General features: G+C 42.6%; 1 protein-coding gene across 2 annotated transcripts in view; it reads right to left on the bottom strand.

Annotated features, from left to right (window-relative positions):
• egf (epidermal growth factor) overlaps positions 1-25154 on the bottom strand; it is a 126404-nt gene that overhangs the window by 17203 nt on the left and 84047 nt on the right. For both annotated transcript variants that reach the window (XM_073043057.1, XM_073043058.1), the window contains exons 17-22: positions 24822-24992; positions 22917-23033; positions 17282-17404; positions 14257-14440; positions 10650-10814; positions 3456-3558 (exon numbers count right to left, since the gene is read on the bottom strand). In XM_073043057.1, coding sequence (XP_072899158.1) covers positions 3456-3558; positions 10650-10814; positions 14257-14440; positions 17282-17404; positions 22917-23033; positions 24822-24992 — 863 coding nt within the window. The remainder of the gene's footprint in view (positions 1-3455; positions 3559-10649; positions 10815-14256; positions 14441-17281; positions 17405-22916; positions 23034-24821; positions 24993-25154) is intronic.

Raw genomic sequence — 25154 nt, forward strand, 5'->3', positions numbered from 1 at the left:
TTGAGGTACCTATTTGTGCAATGGAGGAGCTGAGAGGAAATCTGTCTGGTGAAAATGTTACGGTTTATAATATCACATTCTTATATATGTATAGATATAAAGAAAGTAAAATCAAGTAAATGTGGTACAACAGAAAAGCTATATGGTCAGTGATTTCAGACAGGTCAAAAAGGGTTAATACCATGTATAAGTAGATTAGTGTGTGTTAAAATGCAGAAAATTAACACTGCGTTCCTAGCTAAACAAGTTTGTACAATGACTCCTTGGTATGACCATGAGCATGTCTTATCTTGTTTAAATTACCATCTGAAGCAAACGTAGGGTCAGTTTTCCACTCAATAAATGAGGAAGTGAAAATATACAACAAAGTTTGTTTTGTTATTAACTGGTTGGCCGATCACGATCCAAGTAAACAGGTCAAATTCTTTTGCAATCTATACACACCCTCAGCAATTAGACTGGGAATAAAGTTACTTGAACTTATTATGTAATATCAATGAAGAATAGAGTCGATTGTGTAGTTATATTAATCATCCATTTTACCAATTAAATGCTATCCGGATTTAAAAATAATGACGCTATTGTTACCAAGAGTGAGTACCGGTAATTCCTTAAAGAACAATTAAAAATATGATATCAAGATAAGGAGTCGCAAGATTTTAAAAAAAGATTAGCAGCTAGAGTTGGTAAATTAAGAAAAACCTGTTTAAGCATTTAAGCACAAATATGGCAGATTCCAGTTCAGTGAGAAGTAGTGAGGTGACTTTCAAGAGAGTACGAAAGGAAATTTAAGATACTCCACAACCATGAGAAAGTCTGCAAATGCTGGAAATCCAAAATGCTGGAGGAACACAGCAGGTCAGACAGCATCTATGGAAATGAATGAACAGTCGACGTTTCGGGCCGAGACCCTTCTTCAGGACTGAGAAGGGGGAAGACACCAGAATAGAAATGTGGGGGGAGGGGAAGGCTATCCTATACTCTCCTTCTAATATGTAATAAGCTATATGGGAGGCTGTACTTGCATTCCACTTGCATCCTGCCAACTTTCACTGATTATGACAGCGTTGGGGTAACAAGTTGAACCAGAATTAGGTTTATTATCACCGGCATGTGTCGTGAAATTTGTTAACTTAGCCGCAGCAGTTCAATGCAATACATAATGTAGAAGAAAGAAAAAAATAAAATAATAACAATAATAATAAGTAAATAAATCAATTACAATATACATATATTGAATAGATTGAAAATCATGCAAAAAATCAGAAATACTATATATTTAAAAAGTGAGTAGTGTTAAAGTGAGGTAGTGTTCATGGATTCGATGTCCATTTAGGAATCGGATGGCAGAGGGGAAGAAGCTGCTCCTGAATTGCTAAGTTTGTGCCTTCAGGCTTCTGTACCTCCTACCTGATGGTAACAGTGAGAAAAGGGCATGATAAGTCCTTGATAATGGAAGCTGTCTTTCTGAGACACCGCTCCTTGAAGATGTTCTGGATACTTTGTAGGCTAGTAGATGACTAGACTTACAACCTTCTGCAGCTTCTTTCAATCCTGTGCCCACCACCCCCACCCCACCCCACACCAGACAGTGATGCAGCATGTCAGAATGCTCTCCACGGTACATCTATAGAATCTGAAGCTGAGATACCACCGAAAGCCAAAAAATCAATAACATCGAAGATGATGACTAATGTTGGAAATATAGTTTTGGTCACCACCATGAGAGCTATGGCATTTAAATTCAGTGATTTAAATGAATGTGAACTAAGAAGCCAGCTCTAATAGAGGTAACGGAATTGTAAAGATCTGTCTGCCTCACCAATATCCTGAAGCAAAGGAAACCTTCCGTCTTAACCAGTGGATCTCTGCCCAAAAGTGAGGCTGACTCATTACTGCCATCATTCCATTTAGTTTAGGAGTTATTAGCAATGGATTGTAACATCCACGCCCTATGAATGTGATAAAAATTCTTGTTTTTAAATGAAACTACTCATATTTTTCATGTCAAATGTATAAAGGTATTCTTCCATTCTCACATCTCATCCAATTTTGAAATACTGCACAAATTGGATAACCAAATCCTCACCATTTGAAAATGTAAGAAATAACCTTTTGCTATATTATCATTTGAAGTTGTTTTATATATTTTCAATGGTTTTTGTTGACCAAGATTCAAGAGTTAAGTATATACAGGACTTAAATATTCTAAATTATGGATCTCACTCTGCAAGGGCTCAATAAATTGTTGCCAATATTAAACTCACAGCTAAACTTGGGGTCACAAAGATGCTCGATTGGTGTTGTAACACAGGTTAACTGCCTTATTTTACAGTCACACAGATATTCCAATGTCCAGTGGAGATCATATCTAAATAAAATTTAGAAACTGCTTTTGTATCACATCTCTGCATGCTATTTTCTCTGTTAGTTCCATACCAGTTATTAAAATTATATAAAATAAAATGGTGCATAAGAAGTGCATAAAAGAATAGGAGAGGAGTGCAAGATGAATATATTAAGCTTTGTTGTGTAAAATAGACTGGATTAGAACTTTTGATTGTCGATATTTTTTAGTTTTCAAATACTGAGAATCATCTCCTGTTTTGTACTGAATTATCTCATTAGTTGTAAGCAATGTGAAATAAATTCTGACAGCAAAGAGAAGAAAAGATCCTGAAGACTAACAAATTTCATATTTACTTAAAGCTTCATTTTGCTAGGGTTTGAGATTTCACTCCTTCAAAGCTTAATAGAAAAGAGTAATCTGTTAATATTTCAGGCAGAGACCTTTTTCCAGGATTGGAAAGGAAGGGGAGAAGTCAAAGTATGAACTTACTCAGACTTCTCCCCTTCCTTTACAGTCCAGATGAAGGTCTTGGTCCAAAACATCAACTATTTACTCTTTTCCATTGCTGCTGCCTGGCCTGCTGAGTTCCTCCAGAATTTGTGTGTTTTGTTTTGCATTTCCAGCATCTGCAGATTTTCTCATGCTTGTTAAGTTTAATAGAGTTGTCTTTTCTATTATATTGTCCCTGAATTGAGATTGAGATACAGTCTCCCTTGTAGGTGCATAAGTTCATTCATGTTGCTGACCTTCAGTTGGACTGCAGATACATTACAGAATACCTTCAAATTTTGTGCATAGTATTTTAATAAAAATATAGAAATTGAATTCAAACTGCTATTTAAACCTGTAAAATGTAATGCAGTCACCATAACAACTTTGGCAAAACGACTTTCTTTGAAAGTCCTACCATCAACAAGTTCCCTTGCACTGAGGTTAGAAACAATGTCAATTTTAAATGTAAATACCTGGCCCACAGAAGTTTCAGCAATACCCTTTCTTTATTTTCAAACATTGGAACTAGTTTTACAAATGATACTCTCTGGTGAAATTTGTGCATGCATCTTCATGCTTTATCATGCACCCATTTTAACCTTAATGAAATTACCTGCTGTTCATTGATTGTTGAAGTTTCGGTTACATTGTCAATGCTACTGCTGCTTGTTTCACTCATTTCTTCCTGATAACGGCTCTTGAAATGTTTCTGGAATCTAGTAAACAAAACCTGTTATAATTAACCAAGCTCCATGTACAATTAACAGTGAGTGAAGTGTTTGAACTTTTAACTTGGAAAGTGAAGGAAAGAAAACAATGAGGGAGCATGATTGTAAAAATTTGAGTGCAGCTATTTAGGGATACTATTTTGCTATTTGAGCAAGCAATTTTTCACACAAGTGGCAAGAGATAATACTTCCCAGCATAAAGAGGCCAAGGATACTCTGTCAAACGAAATGTTCAAAATTGATTACAATGTGTTATGTCAAAGCATCTATTCATTAAGCAGCCACATGAATTAAAGAGAACAACTGGTTGCTATTTTGTTAACTTCTGGCACAAAGCATAAAGCAACTGATATATTACAAAATAGGTATTGGGAAATGTAGAGGAGATGACTCAAAAGCAAAGCAGCGGAGATGATTTAGCAGTACATGCCAATTTTGATAACTTTAATAATTAACTGCAAAATCCATAAACCGTAAGGGGCCACAAAACAAGAAAGAACAGATACTAAACTCACAGTCAATAAGGTTACTGAAGATTAGGAGTTACCAGTTGAGGCTAGCTGGTTTGCATGAGTGAGAAAGGACTGTGGATGAGAGCTGGGTTTAAATAGGCTGCAGATGACTCTTGTTAGGTAGGTGGAGACTGGGAGGGTGATCCAGATGGGTCCAGTGGAACTCTTCGATGTGCAAAGGATCCAATGAAAATGGACAGCACCCAAGATCTCTTCTCCAGGCTGTACCCTTCTCAGATGACCAGATACTGCATGCCCCATCCACAACAATATGTATCCATCAATCAGTGGACTGTATGCACGGGACCACCTTCCACCATCCTAGGTTCCAGAGGGGCAGGCTCAGGCAGGTTGAGTAGTCCTGCTTGAGACAGGACACCTGGAAGGCAGGTGAAATCCTGAGGGATGGAGGCAGCTGGAGAAGGGTAGGTGACTGAATTGATGCAATGGATAATCTTGAAGGGACCAATGAACTGGGGTGAGAGCTTGTGGTGTACAAGGACAGATCACGAGTGGATAGATAGACACTGTCCCAGGCTGGAATAATCTGGCTAGCTGCTACTGGTGGCAGTAGGCATCATAGGCTGGCTGTTCATGCCTTCTCCCAAGCATTCTGGCAGTGTTGAACCAGGGGCCTGGTGGATGGGACCTCCACCATTATCTCTTCTGTGGGGAACAATGGGGGTTGGTAGCCATGACAAAGGATGACATAAGCACGGTAGAGGAAGTGTGCAGATTGTAGGATAGCTCAGCCCAGACCAGACAATGCTTCCATGAGGAAGGGTCAGAAGCAGCAAAACATCACAGAAATTTCTCCACTTGCTGATTGACTATTTCTAACTGTCTATTGGTCTGTGGATGATAGCTGGAGGACAACCTCACTGAGGTGTAGAGGTGGGAGCAGAACTCGGCAGGACCGTGAGACAAATGTAGGCCACAACCCAACACGATATTCTTGGGGCAAGCCATGGAGATGAACGACATGTTGAAAAACCTGGTTAGCTGTCTCAACAGCTGATGGTTGTTTTGGGAGAGCAATGATGTGGGCCACCTTGGAGAACTGGTCCACCACTGTCATGATCACTGCGGCCCCATTGGAAGGAGGCAAACCCGTGATGAAATCCATGGTGGGACCATGGGTGTCAAGGAACAGGCAGGTGTACAGGAGCCCAAAGGGCTGTTGGTTGGAGGAATTGGACTGGGCGGGCAGTAACAAACCGATGTACATCTGCAATCATGGTGGCCCACCAGGACTGGTGTCACAGAAAATCGAGAGTACGTCATGTACCTGGGTAGCTGGAGAGGGGTGAGGAGTGGGCACACTGGCGGGCCTCAGAGGCCACCACACATACATGCAGTTGCCAGGTGTGTTGACCGGACCAGGCTTGTGCAGTTGAGCCTGGCAGATCTAGTTCTAAAGGTCCCAGATGATCAGGGTGAGTACCTGGGAGGATGGATCTCCAGCTGGGTCAAACTGTTGTGACAGGGCATCCACCTTAGTGTTCTTGGAGCTGGGTTGGTAAGAGATGGTGAGGTTGAATTGCCCAGCAAACCTGATGAGGGTTGAGTTGACGGGTCTGTTGTATGGGTAAGAGGTTTAGGTGGTCAGTCCAGTTCAGAAAGAACTTGGTGTTACCCATCAGCTAATGTCTCCATTCATCCAAGGCCCATTTGATGGCCTGTCCCCTACTCCATAACGGTGCTGTGTAGAATTAAACATGCACAGGAAGGCGGCACAAGGGTGTGTGTTCCTGTCTGGTCCTCGTTGGGACATGTGCCCACGTCACACGTGTCCATCTCTACCACAAAAGGTCCGGAGGGGTTCGGATGGCGGAGAATGAGAGCGGTGGTGAAGCGTCTCTGGAGATCCTCAAAAGCGTGGTCCTCGGCAGCAGGCCAGGTTACCCGTGAGGGGGCGATTTGGTGAGGGAGGTGAGAGGATTAGCTGCAGTTTTTGATAAACCGGCAGTAGAAGCCCAAGGAGCACTGTAGCTGTTTGAGGGAGTGTGGTCAGGGCCATCCAGTGATCCTGCGCACTTTCTCTGGGTCCATGTCCATGCCTTGGCATGAAGGACATAACCCAGTAAGGAAATGACTGGGGTGTGGAACTGGCCTCTCTCTAACCTGCAGTGCAGTTGGTTTTCCAGGAGACGCTGAAGACTGATCAGACATTTATAGACATGGTCTTGGGGGTCCTTGGAGAAGATGAGGTTGTTGTTGAGGTAAACAAAGACACACCAGTGTAGCATATCTCAGAGAACCGCGTTGATAAAAACGACTGGACTGTCGGAAAGTCTAAAAAGCATCTCCAAGTATTTGTAGTGACCAGTGGATGTTATGAATGCCATCTTCCACTCATTCCCCTGGCATATACAGATCAGGCTGTAGGCACTCTGTAGATCCAGTTTGGTGATTTTGTTGAGTCCGTGACAGTCGATGCAGGAGTTAGAATTCGATTTAGAAAAATCTTTCTGTTGTGACTCCATTGCAATGTACAGACATGTGAATTTATAAGTCTAATGGCTTGTAGAAAGAAGCTGCCTTGTAGCCTGTTGGTCCTGGCTTTAATGCTGCGGTACCCTTTGCCAGACGGAAGCAGCCGAAACAGTTTATAATTGGGGTGATTGGTGTCCCCGATGATCTTCCAGACCTTCTTTCTGCACCTACTGCTGTAAGTGTCCTCAGTGGAGGGAAGTTCATGTCCACAGATATGCTGGGCTATTTGTACCACTCTCTGAAATGCCCAGCGACCGAGGTTGGCACAGATCCCATATCAAGCAGTGATACAGCCAGGCAAGATGCTTTCAGTGGTGTCCTTGTAGAAGGCCTTGAGGATTTGGGGGTCCATGTCGAACTTCTTCTGTTGCCTGAGGAGAAAGAGACACCAATTTTTTTTCTGACAAAGAAGAACCTTCCACCGGCTGGGGACTGGAATGTTGATTGAACTTGTGCTGTAGTGCTCTTGGCTCGGGTCTCAGGAGGGGACAGGGAGAACAGATGACCTCTGGCCGTGTAGTCTACGAGGTAGCAGGGTGCTGGCTATGTCGTGGCATCCCTGTGGGAGTTTGGTGAGGCCACGTGTTTCCTCCATCTCCACAGATCTACGGTGCGAGGTTCACTGATGTTGCAGGCAGTTACCCCTCAAGTGGGTCCCTGCTGAACTGGATGGCAAAGCAAAGACCATCAGTGGAGAGCCAGGGGGAGTGTTGGGTGAGTCGATTAGATGGACTCACTGTGCTCTCTGATGCTCACGTGCAAGGCTAAGTGCGTGTTTTGATTGTCCCAGCTCCCAAGGGACGTCTGTCAGTGGCTGTGATGCAGAAGGAGTGAAAGATAGGCTGGGAATTGAGTCCAAGCTGCACACAAGGAGTCCTGTCCAGAAATAAAAACACAGAATGCTGGCAGAACTCAGCAGGCCAGACAGCATCTATAGGAGGAGGTAGTTTCTCCTGTCCAGAAAGTTGGCTGTGGCACCTGAATCCAGCAAGTTCCTCTCATGTGCTTAGAGTCATTGGAGTCTGGAGGAAACGAGAGAGAGAGAGATTTGGGCTATGACACTGGGTTGAGGGGCCAGCGGAGCTTTTCAGATAGAAGGCTGTGCCTGGTGGTGCCATTCCTGGAAGCATTTGATGCACGGGTATGCAGACAAGTTGTTCCTCCGTCGACGATCAAGTTCTTAAGGTGTTAAAGCAGCTCTCTCTAGCTGGACGGGTTCTGGAGGTGAGGCTCCAGCAGCCTGAAACGGTTCTGGGAACGGAAACGGGTCTGGCTGGGGATCTGGAGGGTCGTTCCAAAAGATACTTATCGATTCGGAGGGCTGGAGTGGTGAGGCTTTTGAGGTTAGTGGCATCTCCTGGGTAGACAGCTCAATTTTGAGGCACTTTGAGAAGCCGTTATGGTATGGGCCAGCAGCACTTTCATATCTCATCTCCACTCCACTACGAGGGTCCTGAATTCCCCAGTGAAATCTAGGACCAAGCATGAGCCTTGACGCAGGTGATGTATCCGATCCACGATCCCTCTTCCATTTCCCGGAGCATCGCATCAGAGAATTCCTCACATTTGTTGCAAACGATGGGTTTATTGTCCCAGTTAGCGGCGGCCCAGGTCAGTGATTGCCCAGTCGAGAGAGAGAGAGGGAGGTGCTGAAGGCAAACTTGGCTCAGTCTGTAGAAAGCAGAGACAGCTGGAGCTTGAAGTGTAAGATGCACTTGGACAGGAAGTTGTGGCATTGGGTTGGAGATCTGTCAAAGTGTATAGGGAACCAGTATCCCAGCCTCAGGGGGAAGAGGTTGACTGTCACGGGGTTGCTGTATTGAGACTGGTGAGCAGATCGTCAAGGGTTTCCTGCTGCTCCTGGATGGATTGCTCATGTCAATGGACAGCTTTCTTCAGGTGAGCATGTTCTACTGGGCCAGTTGATGGTTCACTCATCCAGTCAGGAAACAAACGGGACACTTGACCCAGAAGCAGAGCAGCAGAAACGATTTAGCAGTGACCGGAAAATTTAATAAACAACTGCAAAATCAACAAGCCACAAGAGGCCACAGAACAAGAGAGAACAGATGCTAAACTCACAGGCAACGAGGTAACGTGAACCCATGGCTGGGTCCTCTACTCTGCACCGATCAAAGCGTCGAGCAAGGTTAAAATGCCGAGGACAAGAGCAGGAAACGAGTTGGCGTTCACCGGTCCTCCTCTCACTGCTGGTGTAGGAGTCTCGATGGCTGCAAGGTTCAATGGTGTCAGCGGCCCGTGGCTGTGGGCTCGCTTTTGGGGATTCTGCAGTTGGATGTTTAATGTTCTCAGTCCTGAATACCCCACAGCTGCAGGTTAACTTCTGTGGACTCTGCAGTTCATGCGCCATGTCTTTTTTTGTTTACTCTTTCTTACTATTTGAGTGCTTTGATTGAGGAGCTTTGGCATGGAACTGCCTCTGCAGCTGTGGCCTGCCATTGCTTTGGGGGGTTTGATGTTTAACACTCCGTGTGCTAGTTGCTCATGTTCTGCTGTCTGCATGATTGGTTCTTTTTTCCTGCGTTAGGTCCTTTCTGATCGTCGTTGTGTGGGCTCTTTCTTTAGATGGGTTCTATGGTGTTTCTTGGTTTTGTGACTGCCTGCAGGAAGAGGAATCTCCGGGTTGTACACTGTTTACATACTCTGATAATGTCCTTTGTAACTTTGAAGCTGAAGGCTAGGAGCCAATGGTTGAGGCTGGCTGGTTCAATGAGTGAACAAGAATTGTGAATGAGAGCTGGGTTTAAATAGGCTGCAGGTGATGATTTGGAAATGAGTGAGAGGTGACTCCTGTTAGGTGGGTGGAGACTGCAAGTGCAGTCCTGACAGGAGCCCCTTAAGGCCACCCCCTACGGCCCAGGACTATCTGCTGGAATTCCTCAATGGGCAATGATCCAAGATGTAAGTGGATGGCACTCAAGATCTGTCCTCTGGGCCATATCCTTGTCGGTTGACCAGGTACTCAAACCCTGTCCCAGACGATGTAAATCCATCAGCCAGCGGACAGTGTACACCGAACCACCTTCCACCATCCTAGGTTCCAGGTGTGCAGGCTCAGGTGGGTGGAGTGGTCCATGGACAGCAGAATTGAGGCCCGTTGTCCATGGACCACGTGGAAGGTAGGTGTGATCCTGAGGAACGATGGCAGCTGAAGACGGTCAGTGATCAGGTTGATGCGACAGGGACCAAAGAACCGGGCGACAGCTTGTAAGAGTCATTGCACGGGGGCAGATCTCAAGTGGATAGCCAAATACGGTTGTCCTGGTGGCAGTAGGCACGGTAGCAGCTAGGATAGTCCTCCATGCCCTCCTCCAAACATTCCGGGACCGGTGAACCAGGGCCCTAACTAACAGAACCTTAATCATTGGCTCCTTGCAAGGAACAATGGGGGTTGTTAGCCATGAAGCATTTCAACTGGAGCCATACCCATGGGAGAGGAGGTGTGGAAATTGTGGAAACAGATGGTGTTTAACAGGAAAAGGAGTAGTTCCAAGACTAACGCTTGAGGAACACTGCTAGTCACCGGCAGCCAACATGAAAAGGCCTTCTTTATTTCCATTGTTTGCCTTCTGCCAGTTAGCCATTCTCCTATCCAGCTAGTATCTTTCCTGTAAGACCATGGGCTCTATTCATGTTTAGCAGCCTCTTTGTCAAAGGCCTGCTGAAAATCAAAACATCCACTGGCTCTTCTTTGTCTACCCTTCCTGTTGTTTCCTCAAAATGCTCCCCCTTGGGAAAATCATGCTGACTTCGGCCTAATTTATTGTGTGTCTCCAAGTACCCCAAAACCTCATGGACTCTAACATCTTGCCAACCATCGAAGTCAGACTAACTGGACTATAAATTCCTGTCTTTTGCCGCATTCCATTCTTAAAGGGTTGAAGTGTCATTATTTTAAACAAATCAGGACACAGCTGTGGAAAGTGAAATTTTTCAGGAGAGAAACCGAAGTTCTGCCAATCATGGATCAATATACACAGTAGCTGCTTGATGTGTTGTGCTTTTCGATTTATATACAAATCATCGTGGATATCACCCATTTATACTCACCCGATGCGGTACGAAACACAAGCTCCCACTGACAGCAAGCAGATTAACAACATCATGCACGCGGCTATAACCACATTACGCCTCTTCTCTTCCTCAAATTGGCGCAGTTCCCACCATTGTAAGTCGCTGTACTCGCACCGCTCCCCCACGTAACCTTTAGGGCAGCTGTAAAAGGAGCAGAAAGCAGGTGAGGAGAGAGGATGTGGAATACCTGTGCCTTCTACCACATTGTTGTCAGACTATTGAACAGCCCCCTTGGATGAGAAATGACCCTTGACCTCATCACCTACATTGTTGTGGCCTTGGATTGTATTGTTGGCCTGCACTGCACTCTCCCTGAAACTGTAACGCTCTGTTCTGTATTCCGTTATTGATACTGCAATGTCGCTGGTATCTGTATTCATTAAAAACTAACCTCTACTCTGCCAGATCTGCAGACTTTTGTACGGAAAGTTACATTCTCCCCTCTCGGGGAAAGTAGGAGAACACCATGACACCATTTCACAAAGAAGAAAGGGAGTTCAGACCCATTATTCTATATCCAGGGTGTGAGCCCTGTTTTCTCACAACCAAGTATATTAAAACAAATAGGTGATATTTCTGACTGTGCGATTGTCTTTCATATTATACCACTACTATGTTTCAAGTTTTATTTCATCACCTATAAAATGATAGCAGGTGAAAAGTGTCACAATAACTTAATTCTTTATTTGACCTAGAGGCAATACTACATATACCATTTGTTCTACATTCCATTCATTTTCCCTGAAGTCACAGCAGAAAAACAGAAGACATAACTCCTATCAATTCCTTTCCCTTTAATTTCTTTTCATGCTTTTGCACTTTCTCCATTTCCCTTCCTTTTCATTTGTTAACTGGCAGCACATACATCAGCAGAGCTCATAGACATTGTGGTCCATATGGCAGAAGGGTTGGCACTCCCACTCATCTGCTGCAGTCTACACTGAACTTTACAGTTCAGTAAGCTAAATCTTGAAGCAGACATTTCTGATCCTTGTCCAAAGATGGCGCCAAATGTACTGATAGGAATTCAAAGGCGTCACCAGGAGGGGATGGACTGAGCTTACAAGAGAGTAGTGTTTTCCTGGTTGGTGCAGAATGGGAGAAGACAATCTGAGGCTAAAGGTGTTTGAAACATATTGAGTATCTTTTTAAACTTTCCCTGTAAAGCTAGGGGAGGGAGGAATATGATTAATGACATTACCTTGTAGCCTGTGGCTCAACCTTAGTTGGTGATCGGTGTCCTTTCACAGTCTGAAAATTTTTTGCTGTTATTTCCTGCCCAGAGTGGGCAGGTTAAATTCACCTGAACCCTGTCAGTTGGTTACTAATTCCCACTCCTGCTTAGCATTGGGACTTCTTTTTGCTAAATCAGATATTGTGAAATTAGTTGAAAGCCTTGGGCATTTTTCTGCATTGAAGCACTGATTGAGATATGGTGATTTTGATATCCTTCAACTAAAACAAATGTCATGTGACAACACTGCCCTCTACAGCAAATTCCCTTTTTAAAAAAAATAAATTACTTTCAGTAAACATCCACAGAAGTGAAGCATGAAGGTACACTCTAGGTACAATACAGGTTCTTCCAGCAACTCCTCATTATATTTTCCTTTCCATTCTTCCAAAACAAAACACAGCAGAGCTTAAAAAAAGTATATTAAAGTGGTTGTTATATTGCAGCTTGAAGATGGTGTGGATTAATTCAGTCATCTGATATCAGCCCCGCTTTTTCATTCCCATGGAATCCAAGCCTCAATCCATATTGCCTGCTTTACACTCTCTTTCAAGTTAATATCACCCTCTCTTTCTCTCTCGCTTTCTCTCCGCACACACACCTAAGGTGAGAGTTCTTCAGATATATTCCAACTGCCCTTATAAATTGCAAGGAATATTTACTAGAGATTAATTTCATAATCATATTTCAATACAAGTTGGTGGATCATTTTTCACATAGCTGAAAACTGCCTGAAGTAAGTTACTTCATAACTATCTCTAGTCTCTTGGCTGTGAATAACCTGATTTTAAAGAAAACAAATATGAATTTAAAAGCTCTTTAATTGTCATTTCCTTTCCACATTTTGATATGGCAAGATTTATGAAGCTTTCCAGAGAGTGGCTTTACTTGCTAGAAACATAAACACAGTTTTGCCACAGTAATAATTTTCAATGTTGTAATCTGATCTGTGCCCAGTTTTGTGACGCTAGAGCCGATCTGGGTAAATTAGAACCTGGACCAGTCTGAAGGGATGTGGAAACAGGAGCTGGTACTATTTTGTGCCTGAGTCACTCCCCATTATTAGTTACTCTTTCAACCACTTTCTGTTGTCTTTCATGTTTGCTGCTCATTCTTTCTTACTTTAGCCTTGATTCCTATTCAAAATGTCTCATCGTGAGAGTTCCACCTAACTCTGTGTCTTCAAACCCCTGCAACCTCGACTTTGTTTCTTGCATGAATAAAAAGACTATCTTCTTTTTGTTGAAGTTGTGTTTCTTATAACTTGTATGTGACTACTTCACACATCTCATGTAATGCTGTGCTAATGGGAGGCCCTTTGTTCCGGCTGTCAGGTGCGGCCGAGTTGGTTTCGTTCTCCAAGAGCCATGAATATTGCTGATTCAAATCCATCGCAAGAGAACTGAAGCAACACACACAAAATGCTGGAGGAACTCGGCAGGTCAGGCAGCATCTATGGAAATGATGTTTCAGACCGACATCCTTCACCAGGACTGGAAAGGAAGGGGGAAGACACAAGAATAAAGAGGTCGGGGTGTGGGGGAGGAGGCTACCGAGAAGGTGACAGGTGAAGCCAGGTGGGTGGGAAAGATAAAGGGCTGGAGAGGAGCGAATCTGATAGAAGAGGAGAGTGGAACAGGGAGAAAGGAAAGATGGAGGGGCACCAGGGGGGAGAGATGGGCAGGTGAGAGTCCAGAATGGGGAATAGAAGAGGGGTGGGGGAGGGGGAGGGAAAAAATTACTGGAAGGAGAAGTCGATGTTTATGCTATCAGGTTGGAGGCAACCTAGATGGAATATGAGGTGGTGCGTCTGCAGCCTGAGGAGGAGCCTCACATGCCTCATCTTGGCACAAGAGGAAGTCATGGACCAACATGTTGGAATGGGAATGGGAACTGGAATTGAAATGCGGGAAGTCCTGCTTTTCCGGGAGAACTGAGCACACGATTGTGGAGGTGTCCTTCGCGGGTTTGGTTAATACCGAGGACGTTTCATCTGTATGTAAACGGCCACAATATGTAAATGAAGAGCAGCACCATCTTCCATGGAAGTACATGCAATATTTGTCATTGAACTTATCATCTCACCTCTTTGGCAGGTTCTCCCTGTTTACATATTGACCAGGATTATGAAAGATCTCCAACTTCAAAACTACATCATTGCAGCAAAGAGCAAAGTATCACTCTGGAGTTATGGCAAACAATACATAAATTCAAGCATTCATTTCCCTTGCATTAAACTCGTAGGATGTCTTATTTCCTTCGTACTTTTTACTTTCTGCCTCTCAGTTTGCTATTTTACACTTCATGCTCAGAAATGTCAACAGTACACATATCACTGCTTTTATTTACTTGCATGAAACTGATATTATCTCGGTGATAAGGGAGCAAATTCCTCCATTCAGACAGAAGTCTTCGTGTGAATGTGGGCAGTTCACCATGTGATTCTCCGGCTTGTGTGTCGGTATCTCAGATATGACGCTCCTGGCAGTTGCTTCCGTCAGACTTTCAGCGGGCGCAGCAGATCTGATTGTACCTAGGTGAATTGGAAATGTTTCACACCTTAAACACTTCGATGTTACAGGCAACAACATTGCTGAAAAGGTCATCTGTATTTCATTTTTAAATGTATTCTTCCTGGTAAAATAGGTGTGAGGTGAGGCTTATCCCTGACTGTTCGTGAGGAGGTGACAATGAGCGACATTCAGAATGCTTGCAGTCTGTGTTCTGATGGTGATTTTGGGTAGGGCACAATGATTTGGAAGGAATTGCAAGTGATGCATAACCAATAAGCGGCGCTGTGGGGCTTAAAGTCATCAAGAGAAACCGTGTAGAAAAGGCCCTTCAGACCTCCAGATCCATGCTGACTGTTTACTCATCTGTTTACACCTATCCGACATAAATCCCATTTTCATTCCTCTAACATTCCCAGTGGTCAAGAGGACCACTACCTTGTCGAGGGGTTTGGGGGCTTGCATGCCTCAATGACCCAGCAAGCTTTGCTGGCTGGAGTCAGGGCTTTACACTTTGGCTCTTGGTGTAGGGTCACGCAGGCTAAACAGGTCAAAGGGTAGAGGCCAAACTGTCCACCAGCCCTCCAGGTTCAGGGGGTTACAGCTCAGGGCTAACAACCCATACTGGTCAAAAAAAAAACTGTTACATAAACAGGAATGAAGATTTCTTCTACATCTGAGTGTGACGGTATTCCTGAGTCTCCACCAGGGACTTGCATGACTGACAGGAGTGAAAACCAGGAAGAAGCTACTGACATGATGAAGGAAGCCCTGAAATTGCTTGCCTAAACACTAGCAGTGTAATGGGCGGTACGTAATTAACATTACCATCAACTCCCACCAGATTTTAGCACTCACCGAAACACTAGGGGCAATTTACCAACTCACATGAGCACTCAGAGGCAACCCATACAGTCACTGGGAGAGTGTACAAACCCTGCACAACCAACACCTGATGCCACGATTGAACGCACATCTCTGACACTGTTAGGCAGAAGCTCCACTAACTGCACCTGTATCCCTGCAAACGCAAATGCTACACCTGTCCCCACACCTCCCACCTTACCACCGTTCCGGGCCCCAGACAGTCCTTCCAGGTGAGGCAACACTTCACCTGCGAGTCTGCTGGAGTCGTCTATTGCATCCGGTGCTCCCGGTGCGGCCTCCTCTACATTGGCGAGACCCGACGCAGATTGGGGGACCGCTTCGTCAAGCACCTACAATAGATGTCACAATAGACAGGACCTCCCGGTTGCCACCCACTTCAACTCTGCCTCTCATTCCCATCTAGATATGTCCATACATGGCCTCCTCTACTGCCATGATGAGGCCAAACTCAGGTTGGAGAAGCAACACCTCATCTACCATCTGGGTAGCCTCCAGCCTGGTGGTATGAACATTGAATTCTCCAATTTCCGGTAATTGCCTCCCCTCCCACTTCCCCTATCCCAGGTCCCTCTCTGCCTCTCTCCCCTTTCAACTTTCTGCATCTTTATCTCTACGGTTCTTTCATGCTTATCCCCTCCCCCTCCCCCCTTTATCTTTCCTCTGATTGGTTTTCCACCTGGCACCTCTAGACCCTACCCCCTCCCCTAACTCTATTACTGGGCTTCAGTCCTCTCTTCCCCCCCATTCCTGATGAAGGGTCTCGGCCCGAAACGTTGGCTAACTCTTTTCTCATGGATGCTGTCTGACCTGCTGAGTTCTTCCAGCGTTGTGTACGTATCCCGTGACAGGAACTTGGAAGAACTGCTTTTCCTGAACATTTCTTGCTTTTAAACTTCTTAGTGATGGAGAACATGGGATTAAAATACTCTGAACAACAAATAGGCAGCAAAAGTCACTTGCAGCAACAACCTTATTTAATGTTAATCTCAGCTATTTAAATATTTAACAAAGTATATTGACTATAATTTTAAGAAGTCTTTTGTTTACAAGAAACCTTCAGAAGTTATTGGGAATATTTTTGGAACTGCTCTGTCTTCACTACCTACCCATGCACAGAGGTGCTGCAAACTTTCAATTACACACACGAACGGAGACTGCTGCACCCGCAACAGAAGCAAGAAAATGCCCCACTCACGCATAGGAAATGCCCCACTCACACATAGGAAATGCCCCACTCACGCATGCCCTACAAGAACTGGTTTGGTTGCTGTTTGTTGCTGAATGGATCAAATCTACCTCATTGTTAACTAAAATATATTTTCCAGGTTATTTTAATAAAGTATTATTTGTATTCATAATCCAATGCTATATTTGATCAAATGAGTGCAACTTTGACGGATCACAATGAATGAGATGGAGTCCAAATCCAGTACATTGTCACATGCACAGGTCCGTGCACACAGTGTCATGAAAAGCTTACTTCCAACAGCATCAGGTACACAACGTCCACAAGAAAAACATAAATCAACCACAAATCAGAGTAAATTGTACAATAAAGTACACAATTGAAACAAACTAAAGATTGCATTGCAGTGCAAGATAATCATATCTCTACATACACACACACGTACACATGCTGTACACACACACTATACTGAAATGTTTGTGAAAAGGTAAAGTTCAGCATCACTAAATAATAGGATGGCACGGAGGCTTAGGGGTCAGTGCAAAGCTTTACAGTGCAGGTGACCCGGGTTCAATTCCCACCGCTACCTTTGAGGAGTTTGCACGTTCTCCCCATGACCACATGGGTTTCCTCCGGGTGCTCCGGTCTCCTCCCACAGTCCAAACTGTCCCGTGATTAGGCTAGGATAAAATCGGGGGACTGCGGGGTGGTGCGGCTTGAAGTGCCATAAGGCCTATTCCGCACTGCTTCTCAATAAGAGACTCATTCAGTGTAAAGCTTGTCTACTTACGCAAACAATGATATCCTGTTCCTATAAACCCTTTGTAACACGTACAGGTGTAACTTCCATCTGTATTCGTGCAGAAAGCATTTTCATCACAACTGTGCACCCCAGTTTTGCATTCATCAATATCTGAAAAGCCAACATTAGAATCACATTAGAAAGCACCATAAATCTGATGTATAATTATCACTGCCATATCTCATTTAATATCTACAGTTCATTTATACATACACATTTAATGTCTCAGTAATGTATACTGATGGCCAGCTTTAACAAGTTTGACAAAGTGAAAAATAGTTACAAACTTTAAATGAGGAGATGAGAAGTAGGAAGAGTAGGTCATTCAGCTCCCTCACTCTCATTCAGTCAGATGTTGATTGATCTTTTCTGCAATGCCTTTTTTCTGAACTACTGTAGCCCTACATCCCCCGATTCCCTTAGTATCCAAAAACCTATCTATGTCTTTCTAGTATATATTCAACAATTGAGCCATTGAGATCCTCTTAGGCAGAGAAATGTAAGATTCACTACCTTTTAGGGTAAAATCAAACTTTTACTCTCTGAATGGTTGATCCCTAATTTTCAGAAACATTGTGCTTGCATCTACACTGCCACACTGGTAAGGACTTTATATTTTCAATAATTATCACTTTCTTCAAAATACAAGCAGTTACAGAGCCACTTGGCTTGAACTCTCCTCACAGGACAAGCCCATTATGACCGGAATTGGGAAAGTCAATCAGTGTTTGTTTCTGTATATGTTATTTTTTTATCAACTCATACTGAAGGACACCTAGGCCTTTCTGAACTTCAACATCTTTCAAGCTCTCATCAGTCAAAAAATACCCCAGCTTTCTATATTTTTCCACCAAAGTCATTTTTTATATCTTTCTGCACAATATTTTGTCTGCTACATTCCTGTCACACTGGACATGTGTATATCACACTAAGCAACACTCACAGAATGCTGAAGGAACTCAGCAGGCCAGGCAGCATTGATGGGAAAAGAGTACAGTACAGGACTGCTGAAGGGTTTCGGCCTGAAACGTCGACTGTACTGTTTTTCCATAGATGGTGCCTGGCCTGCTGAGTTCCTCCAACATTTTGCATGTGTTGCTCGGATTTCCAGCATCTGCAGATCCTCTCATTTGTATATCACACTAAAGCCTTTTTCATCCTTCTCATTGTCAGTATGGTCACTCTGCTTTGTGTCATCAGCAAACTTTGAAATATTGAACTTGATCTCCTCATCTTAATCTTTAATACAGACTGTGAACAGCAGGGATGGCAGCAGTGATCCCCACATCTACCCAACCCAAAATGACCCATTTATTTCTTCTCTGTTTTCTACCTAGTAACCAATCCTTAGTCCATTGCAATATATTATTCCTAATCTATGTTACTGCCCATTCTTTTTAAAACTATCTTTTGCTTGGGGCCTCACTGAAAGCTTTCTGAAAGTCCAAATGCACTGTTGCAGCTACATCACCCTTAATTATGTTCCTAGTTATAAACTCAAAACAATTCCAGGAGATTTACCAAATCTAATTTCTCTTTTGTAAATCTACATAGATTTTGTCCAATTGAAATGTCATTTTCTGTGTCTTATTATCACTTCTTTAACACTAGATTCTAGTATTTCCCCTGCAACTGATGTTATGCTCCTCTAAATAGCAGGGTTATATTTGGTAGCTTCCATCTATAAGAACCATTCTCAAATCTCTGAAATATCAGAAAATGGTAATTTGTATGTCTATTTTCTCCACTGCCATCACTTCTTAAATTCTAGGATGTTTATCAACAGATTTAATTTCTTAAATACTAACTTTTACTAATATCAATTTGTATGAACTCATTTCATTGTTCTCCACAATTTAGAAGGTTTTGCAGTGTCATCTATTGGGAAAACAATCATAAAATATTTGTTTAATATCTTTCCTAGCTGCATACATATTTTCTTGCCTTGGTCTGTAAGGGATCCACATCAACATTAATCGATCTTTTTCTATGGAAGTTTCTACAGCACAATTTTACTTTTCTTACTACAACACCCTCATATTCTAATTATCCTACCTTATGAATGCCTTAGCCCTCTCTTGGTGAAATTCTGAAATATTCCAATCCCCTGGCTCACTGGCTTTTGCGGAGATAAAATAAACATTTCCTTTTGATCTAATGCTACGTTTAATTTCTTCCTATAACCAAGGCTCCACCACTTTACCGGCAGAGCACTTTTGCTTTGAAAGGTAGGTTTATGATACACCCCAAAAAGTAGTTACAATCATATTGTAAGATAAACAGAAGTATCTACCTTAAGTAGAGTATACAAAGAACATGTACATGTTTTACACATCCCCATTATTCTGCTCTGTGTGGTGGGAAAGGCACCATAAAGTCAACCTGACTGCGTCAGCTCAGTCTAGGGCACATTATGAGAATTTACAGGAGAAGGCGTGTATACACTATGTGCGATGACCGCAGAATAACAAGGGGTGTGTGTGTGTGTGTGTGTGTGTGTGTGTGTGTGTGTGTGTGTGTGTGTGTGTGTGTGTGTGTGTGTGTGTGTGTGTGTGTGTGTGTGTGTGTGTGTGTGTGTGTGTGTGAGAGAGAGAGAGAGAGAGAGAGAGAGTGCATGCACACGCGTGCATAAGGGGTGCGTTTACCGAGTGTTCTCCATCATAAAAAGGATATTTATAAATTATAACCTAAGTAATTCTTTAAGTATTAGCCATTGCTGGTTTGGTCACATCTTTTAATAATGTTTCCCTGTGTACCTTTGCCAATTCACGCAACATGCCTTTTCAGTTTGCTTTATTCAACACATTCAATTTAGAATGATTTTAAAAATAAAATTCCTTCACATTGTGATCAGCCTTCCCTAAAGGCCCCTTACTGACAAACTCCTTGATGAACCCTTTCTCATTACACAGTAACAGATACAAAATATTCTGTTCTTGTGTTGGTTCCTGAACATACTGAACTACACTCCATATCTTTAATAAACCATATAACTTTGTTTTCTACACTATTAATACTACTTTGGCGTGTGAATCTCTATATGTTTTGCAGTTTCCTTATAATTATTGCATTAATTTGCAATTCTAATTCCATGATTTTTACAATTCCCTGCATTGCTGCTATTGCTTGTGTGCTTTCAGACAAATGCCCAATGTTTCCTTCTTAATACAATTTCCTAACTTTTTCCAAACTAATTCCAGTTCTTAATCTTTCAAACTAAGCTCCGCACTCTTTACTCCCTTTTTCCCCTTTCTTTAAAAGGCTACAAGAAAAAAAGGTCACAAAGCCAGCAGAACATCGTCTATGAATAAACTTTTCACCATAACAGAAGAGCCCATCACTACAATAACCAGAATGGCATCTACAAACATAGCTGCCCTGGGTTAAGTTAGTCTGCTATGTGTTCAATGCACAATGCAATGGCAGTTATGCATTCTTCAATATCTATAAGGAAATAACATTTTGCATCATGAAATAGCTAACAGCTCCAATGAATCTTCAGACCCTGGGGACTAGTAGGTGAGTAATTTCTATTATGCAGCTTGTTTGTTTCAAATAATCTGGCCAGCTGCAGAATACAGTGGGGGCTTATCAGTAAGAAGCCATTAGGGAACACAAATCGCAATATGACAGGGTTTTATATTTAAAAATTCATTCTGAATCTGGGAGCAGCATGACAGCATAGCGGTTAGCGTAATGCTATTACACTATAAGACCACAAGGCATAGGAGCAGAATTAGGCCATTCAGCCCATCAAGTCTGCTCTGCCATTCTATAAAGGTTGATTTATTATCCTCTCAACCCCATTCTCCTGCCTTTTCCCCAAAACCTTTAACACCCTGACTAATCAAGAATCTATCAACTTCCTCTTTAAATGTGACTTGTGCTCCACACTCATCTGTGGCAATGAATTCCATAGATTCACCACCCTCTGGCTAGAGGAATTCTTCCTCATCTCTGTTCTAAATTGACGTCATAGAGTCATTGAAAAGCACAGCACAGAAATGGGCCTATCAGCCCATCTGGTCTGTGCTGACCCACTTAAGCTGCCCAGTCCCATCGACCTGCACCCAGACCATAGCCACCAATACCCCTAATATTCAGGTACCCATCCAAACTTGTCTTAAACATTGAAGTCAAGCTCACATGCACACGTCCTTTATTCAGAGGCTGTGTCCTCTGGTCCTAGACTCCCTCAGTCCAGCAAATATCCTCTGTATATCCACTCTATCTATCCCTTTAAATATTTGGGATAGGTTTCAATGAGATTCCCCCCTTATTTTTCTATACTCCAGAGCCATCAAATACTCTTCATATGATAACACTTTCATTCCTGGAATCATTCTTGGGAACCTCCCCTGGGCCCTTTCAAATGGCAACACAACTTTTCTTAGATAAACTTCATACAATATTCCAAGTGCAGTCTGACCAATGCCTTATAAAGCCTCAGCATTACATCCTTTTTCTTATTTTCTAGTCATCTTCAAATGAATACTAATATTGCAATTGCCTTCCTCACCACTATCTCAGCCTGTAAATTAACCTTTAGGGAATTCTGCACAATGACCTCCAAGTCCTTTTGTGTCTCTGAATTCTCCCTGTTTAGAAAATAAGACCATAAGAAGTAGGAGCAGGAGTAGGCCATTTGGGACATCGAGCCTGTTCCATCATTCAATAAGATCATGGCTGATCTGGCTGTGGGCTTATCTCCAAGTACCGGCCTATTCCCCATAACCCTTAATTCCCCTACTATGCAAAAATCTATCCAACCTTGTCTTAAATATATTTATTGAGGTAGCCTCCACTGGTTCACTGGGCAGAGAATTCCACAGATTCACCACCCTCTGGGAAAAGCAGTTCCTCCTCATCTCCGTCCTAAATCTACTCCCCTGAATCTTGAGGCTATGTCCCCAAAACCTTTGTCTACATCTTTATTCTTTCTACCAAAGTGCATGACCATACACTTCCCATCACTATATTCCATCTGCCACTTCTTTGCCCAATCTCCCAATCTGTCTAAGACCTTCTGCAGACTCCCTGCTTTCTCCACGCTAACTGCCCCTCCACCTATCTTCATGCCTAGACAAAGCCATCCAAATCATTGACATACAACTTGAAACGAAGTGATCCCAACACCAGTCCCTGCAGAACACCACTAATCATTAACACCCAGGAACTTGGAACTGCTCACTGTCTCCACTTCTGATCCCTCTATGAGGATTGGTTCATGTTCCCTCACCCTACACTTTCTGAAGTCCACAATCAGCTCGTATGTCTTACTGATGTTGAGTGCAAGGTTGTTGCTGCAACACCAACAACTAGTTGGTATATCTCACTTCGGTATGCCCTCTCATCACCGTGCAACGCACGGTGATAGTCATATTGGCAATATGACTAGAAACTGAAGATTGGAAGTGGTGGTGGACGTGGAACAACATTTCCGCAGATTAGGAAATTATTTGAAAAATTATGCACAGTGTAAAACCATTCTATAATCAATATGTCACAGAAGAATCAACAAGGTTGTATTCCATTCCACCTTCAAAAGAAATCTCTTTCACAGAGAATTGAAAGCTCAAACACAAGGTCATTAATTAATTAATAATTAGACTCAACTCATTACCTTTGCAGATGTTGCCTTGCCCAGTAAATCCTTCCAAACACTGGCATCTCGCAATTCCTTCTGATACTATACACTGAGCATTGAGATCACATTCCAAGACTCCACAGTCATCTTGATCTTGAAAAAAGGAAATCAAGGCAACTTGGTAAATAAGTACGTTTGCATTATCTTTGTTCTAAGGAAAGTGTAGAGAAAAATATACAAATTAGCACAATAGGATGGAAATAGGAAGTGGAGACTTCAGTATACTTAGTGTATTCAGTACTAAATGGAATAGTCAAGCTTGGTCCAAATTGCCCCCATTTCAGGACGACACATTCTGTAGTTCAGCAGTCTCAGGTACAGTGAGAAAGGCTAGACATAATATATTGAAGTACATTCAGTGCTTTGTGAATGAGCTGAAGAGTACAGTCAAAGTGAAAAAAGTTGTATTTTTGGAGTGATTATTACTACTTCTATTCATAAATACAATCTGAAATCAGGAGGAATATGTCAGGTGCTGTGTATCAGACACTGGCCGATTGCAAAGTGCCACATGCAACAAATAAAGTTCAGATCAACTTTGTGGTAATGAACTCGATCAAGGGAGGACTGTCCTTGACGTACTTCCACAAGAACTTTGATCTCAACCTGATCAAAGAGGAAGTATGTCACGACCAACCTCTATGTAACACTGAATTAATGACAATGGCAGTGTAGTATACATTTCTGAGCAGCACACTTTAGGAAGGATGTGATGCTTTCAAGAGAATGTGAACGATGACTCAGAGCATGAGTGATTGACTTTGGTGAATCTGAGTTTGTTTTCCTTGGGGCAGAGCAGTTTGCAAAGGGATATGACAGGTTAATTTAAAATCATAAAGGCTCTGGGCAGAGTAAGTAGAGAGAGCTGTTTCCAGTGACAGGAGGATGAAGAACACAAGAAAAGTAAATGGAGGTCATTGGCAAAAGAACCAAAAGTGACATGACAAAAGTATATTTGCAGAGCAGGTGGTCAGCTCCAAAAACGCATTGTCAGAAGTACTGGAGGCAGAATCAATCAAAATGCTGGCTAAGTACTTATATTATAATGCTATGGGGAAGTGCTGGAGAGTGAGTCTATCTGAATTAATCTTACATACATTTAGTGCAGACTAAACAGTCTGAATGTTTCCTTCTGATTTGATAAACGTCTTGAATGGCCTCTCTCATCTGCTTTTATCTGAGCAATGTTTATTGTTCAATAGACAACAAATTCTTGCTATGGAATTTAGTGTAGCTTTTTGATAATTCCATGGGATATTTTTAAATTTTCAGTCTGGATTATATTAATTGCTAAATAAATAGTATAAACACCTGCATGAGTAAGAAAGCAATAATTGGTGAATCTATTAATCACCCCCATTCTATCAAGTAAAATGCAATCATAGTTAGGAATAAGGATTTAATCACAGGTCGCTTGCATTAATCTAGTCAAATCTTTTACTATTAAGTATGGACGCCTAAATGATTGCATTCTCACAAGTTGCAATTTCGAAGTTTGCATTATTTTTTAGAAAATCCCTAAATGTGTTTGCTCCTGGTGGCACAATGCCCAATTAGTTTATTGTTGCTAACTCACAAGTCTAGGGACCCGGGTTTGATGCTGACTGGAGATGTTTTGGAGACTGTAATTGCAAGGGTCCTCTCACTTTATTCGGTTAAATGGCTACCATCCATTACAGTGTAGTTTAACGAGGTAAAATAATTAATAGGTAATTAATGGGGATATAAGTGCAAACAACTTGTTGGGCTAACGGAAGCTGGAGATGGGCAATGAGACTGATGGAGTTGCTCTGCTTGAAGCCAGTATGGAACGGAGTGGTCAAATTACTTCTTTCTGTGTGGTAATAAGTAAAAATAAATGCTTATCAGAGCAGCAATTACCTGATATCATTATCTCTGCAACAAGTGAGGGTCTTGGCTGGAGTTCAGGAGTAACATTATCTTTACTGGAACGGGCAGTAGAGGAGTGGCCTTCAGACTGGGACAGATTCTCATCTTCTAACACAGGGCTTGAGAACAAATTCACCTTGGCAGAAGATGTAATTCTGGGGTCTGTTGGCAAAAGTCCAAATGTTGCTTCATACTGTTCAATTTGAAAGTACAGTATTAAATTCCCCATCAGCTACACTTCAAATCCTCTTTTCAAGGAAAGCTTTGGATTCTTGCTCTGTTCTGATCAACCATACCTGTTTTGTTTTCATAAAACTTGAAAAG

This window comes from Hemitrygon akajei, chromosome 4 (assembly GCF_048418815.1).
Source record: "Hemitrygon akajei chromosome 4, sHemAka1.3, whole genome shotgun sequence".
Lineage (NCBI taxonomy): Eukaryota > Metazoa > Chordata > Chondrichthyes > Myliobatiformes > Dasyatidae > Hemitrygon > Hemitrygon akajei.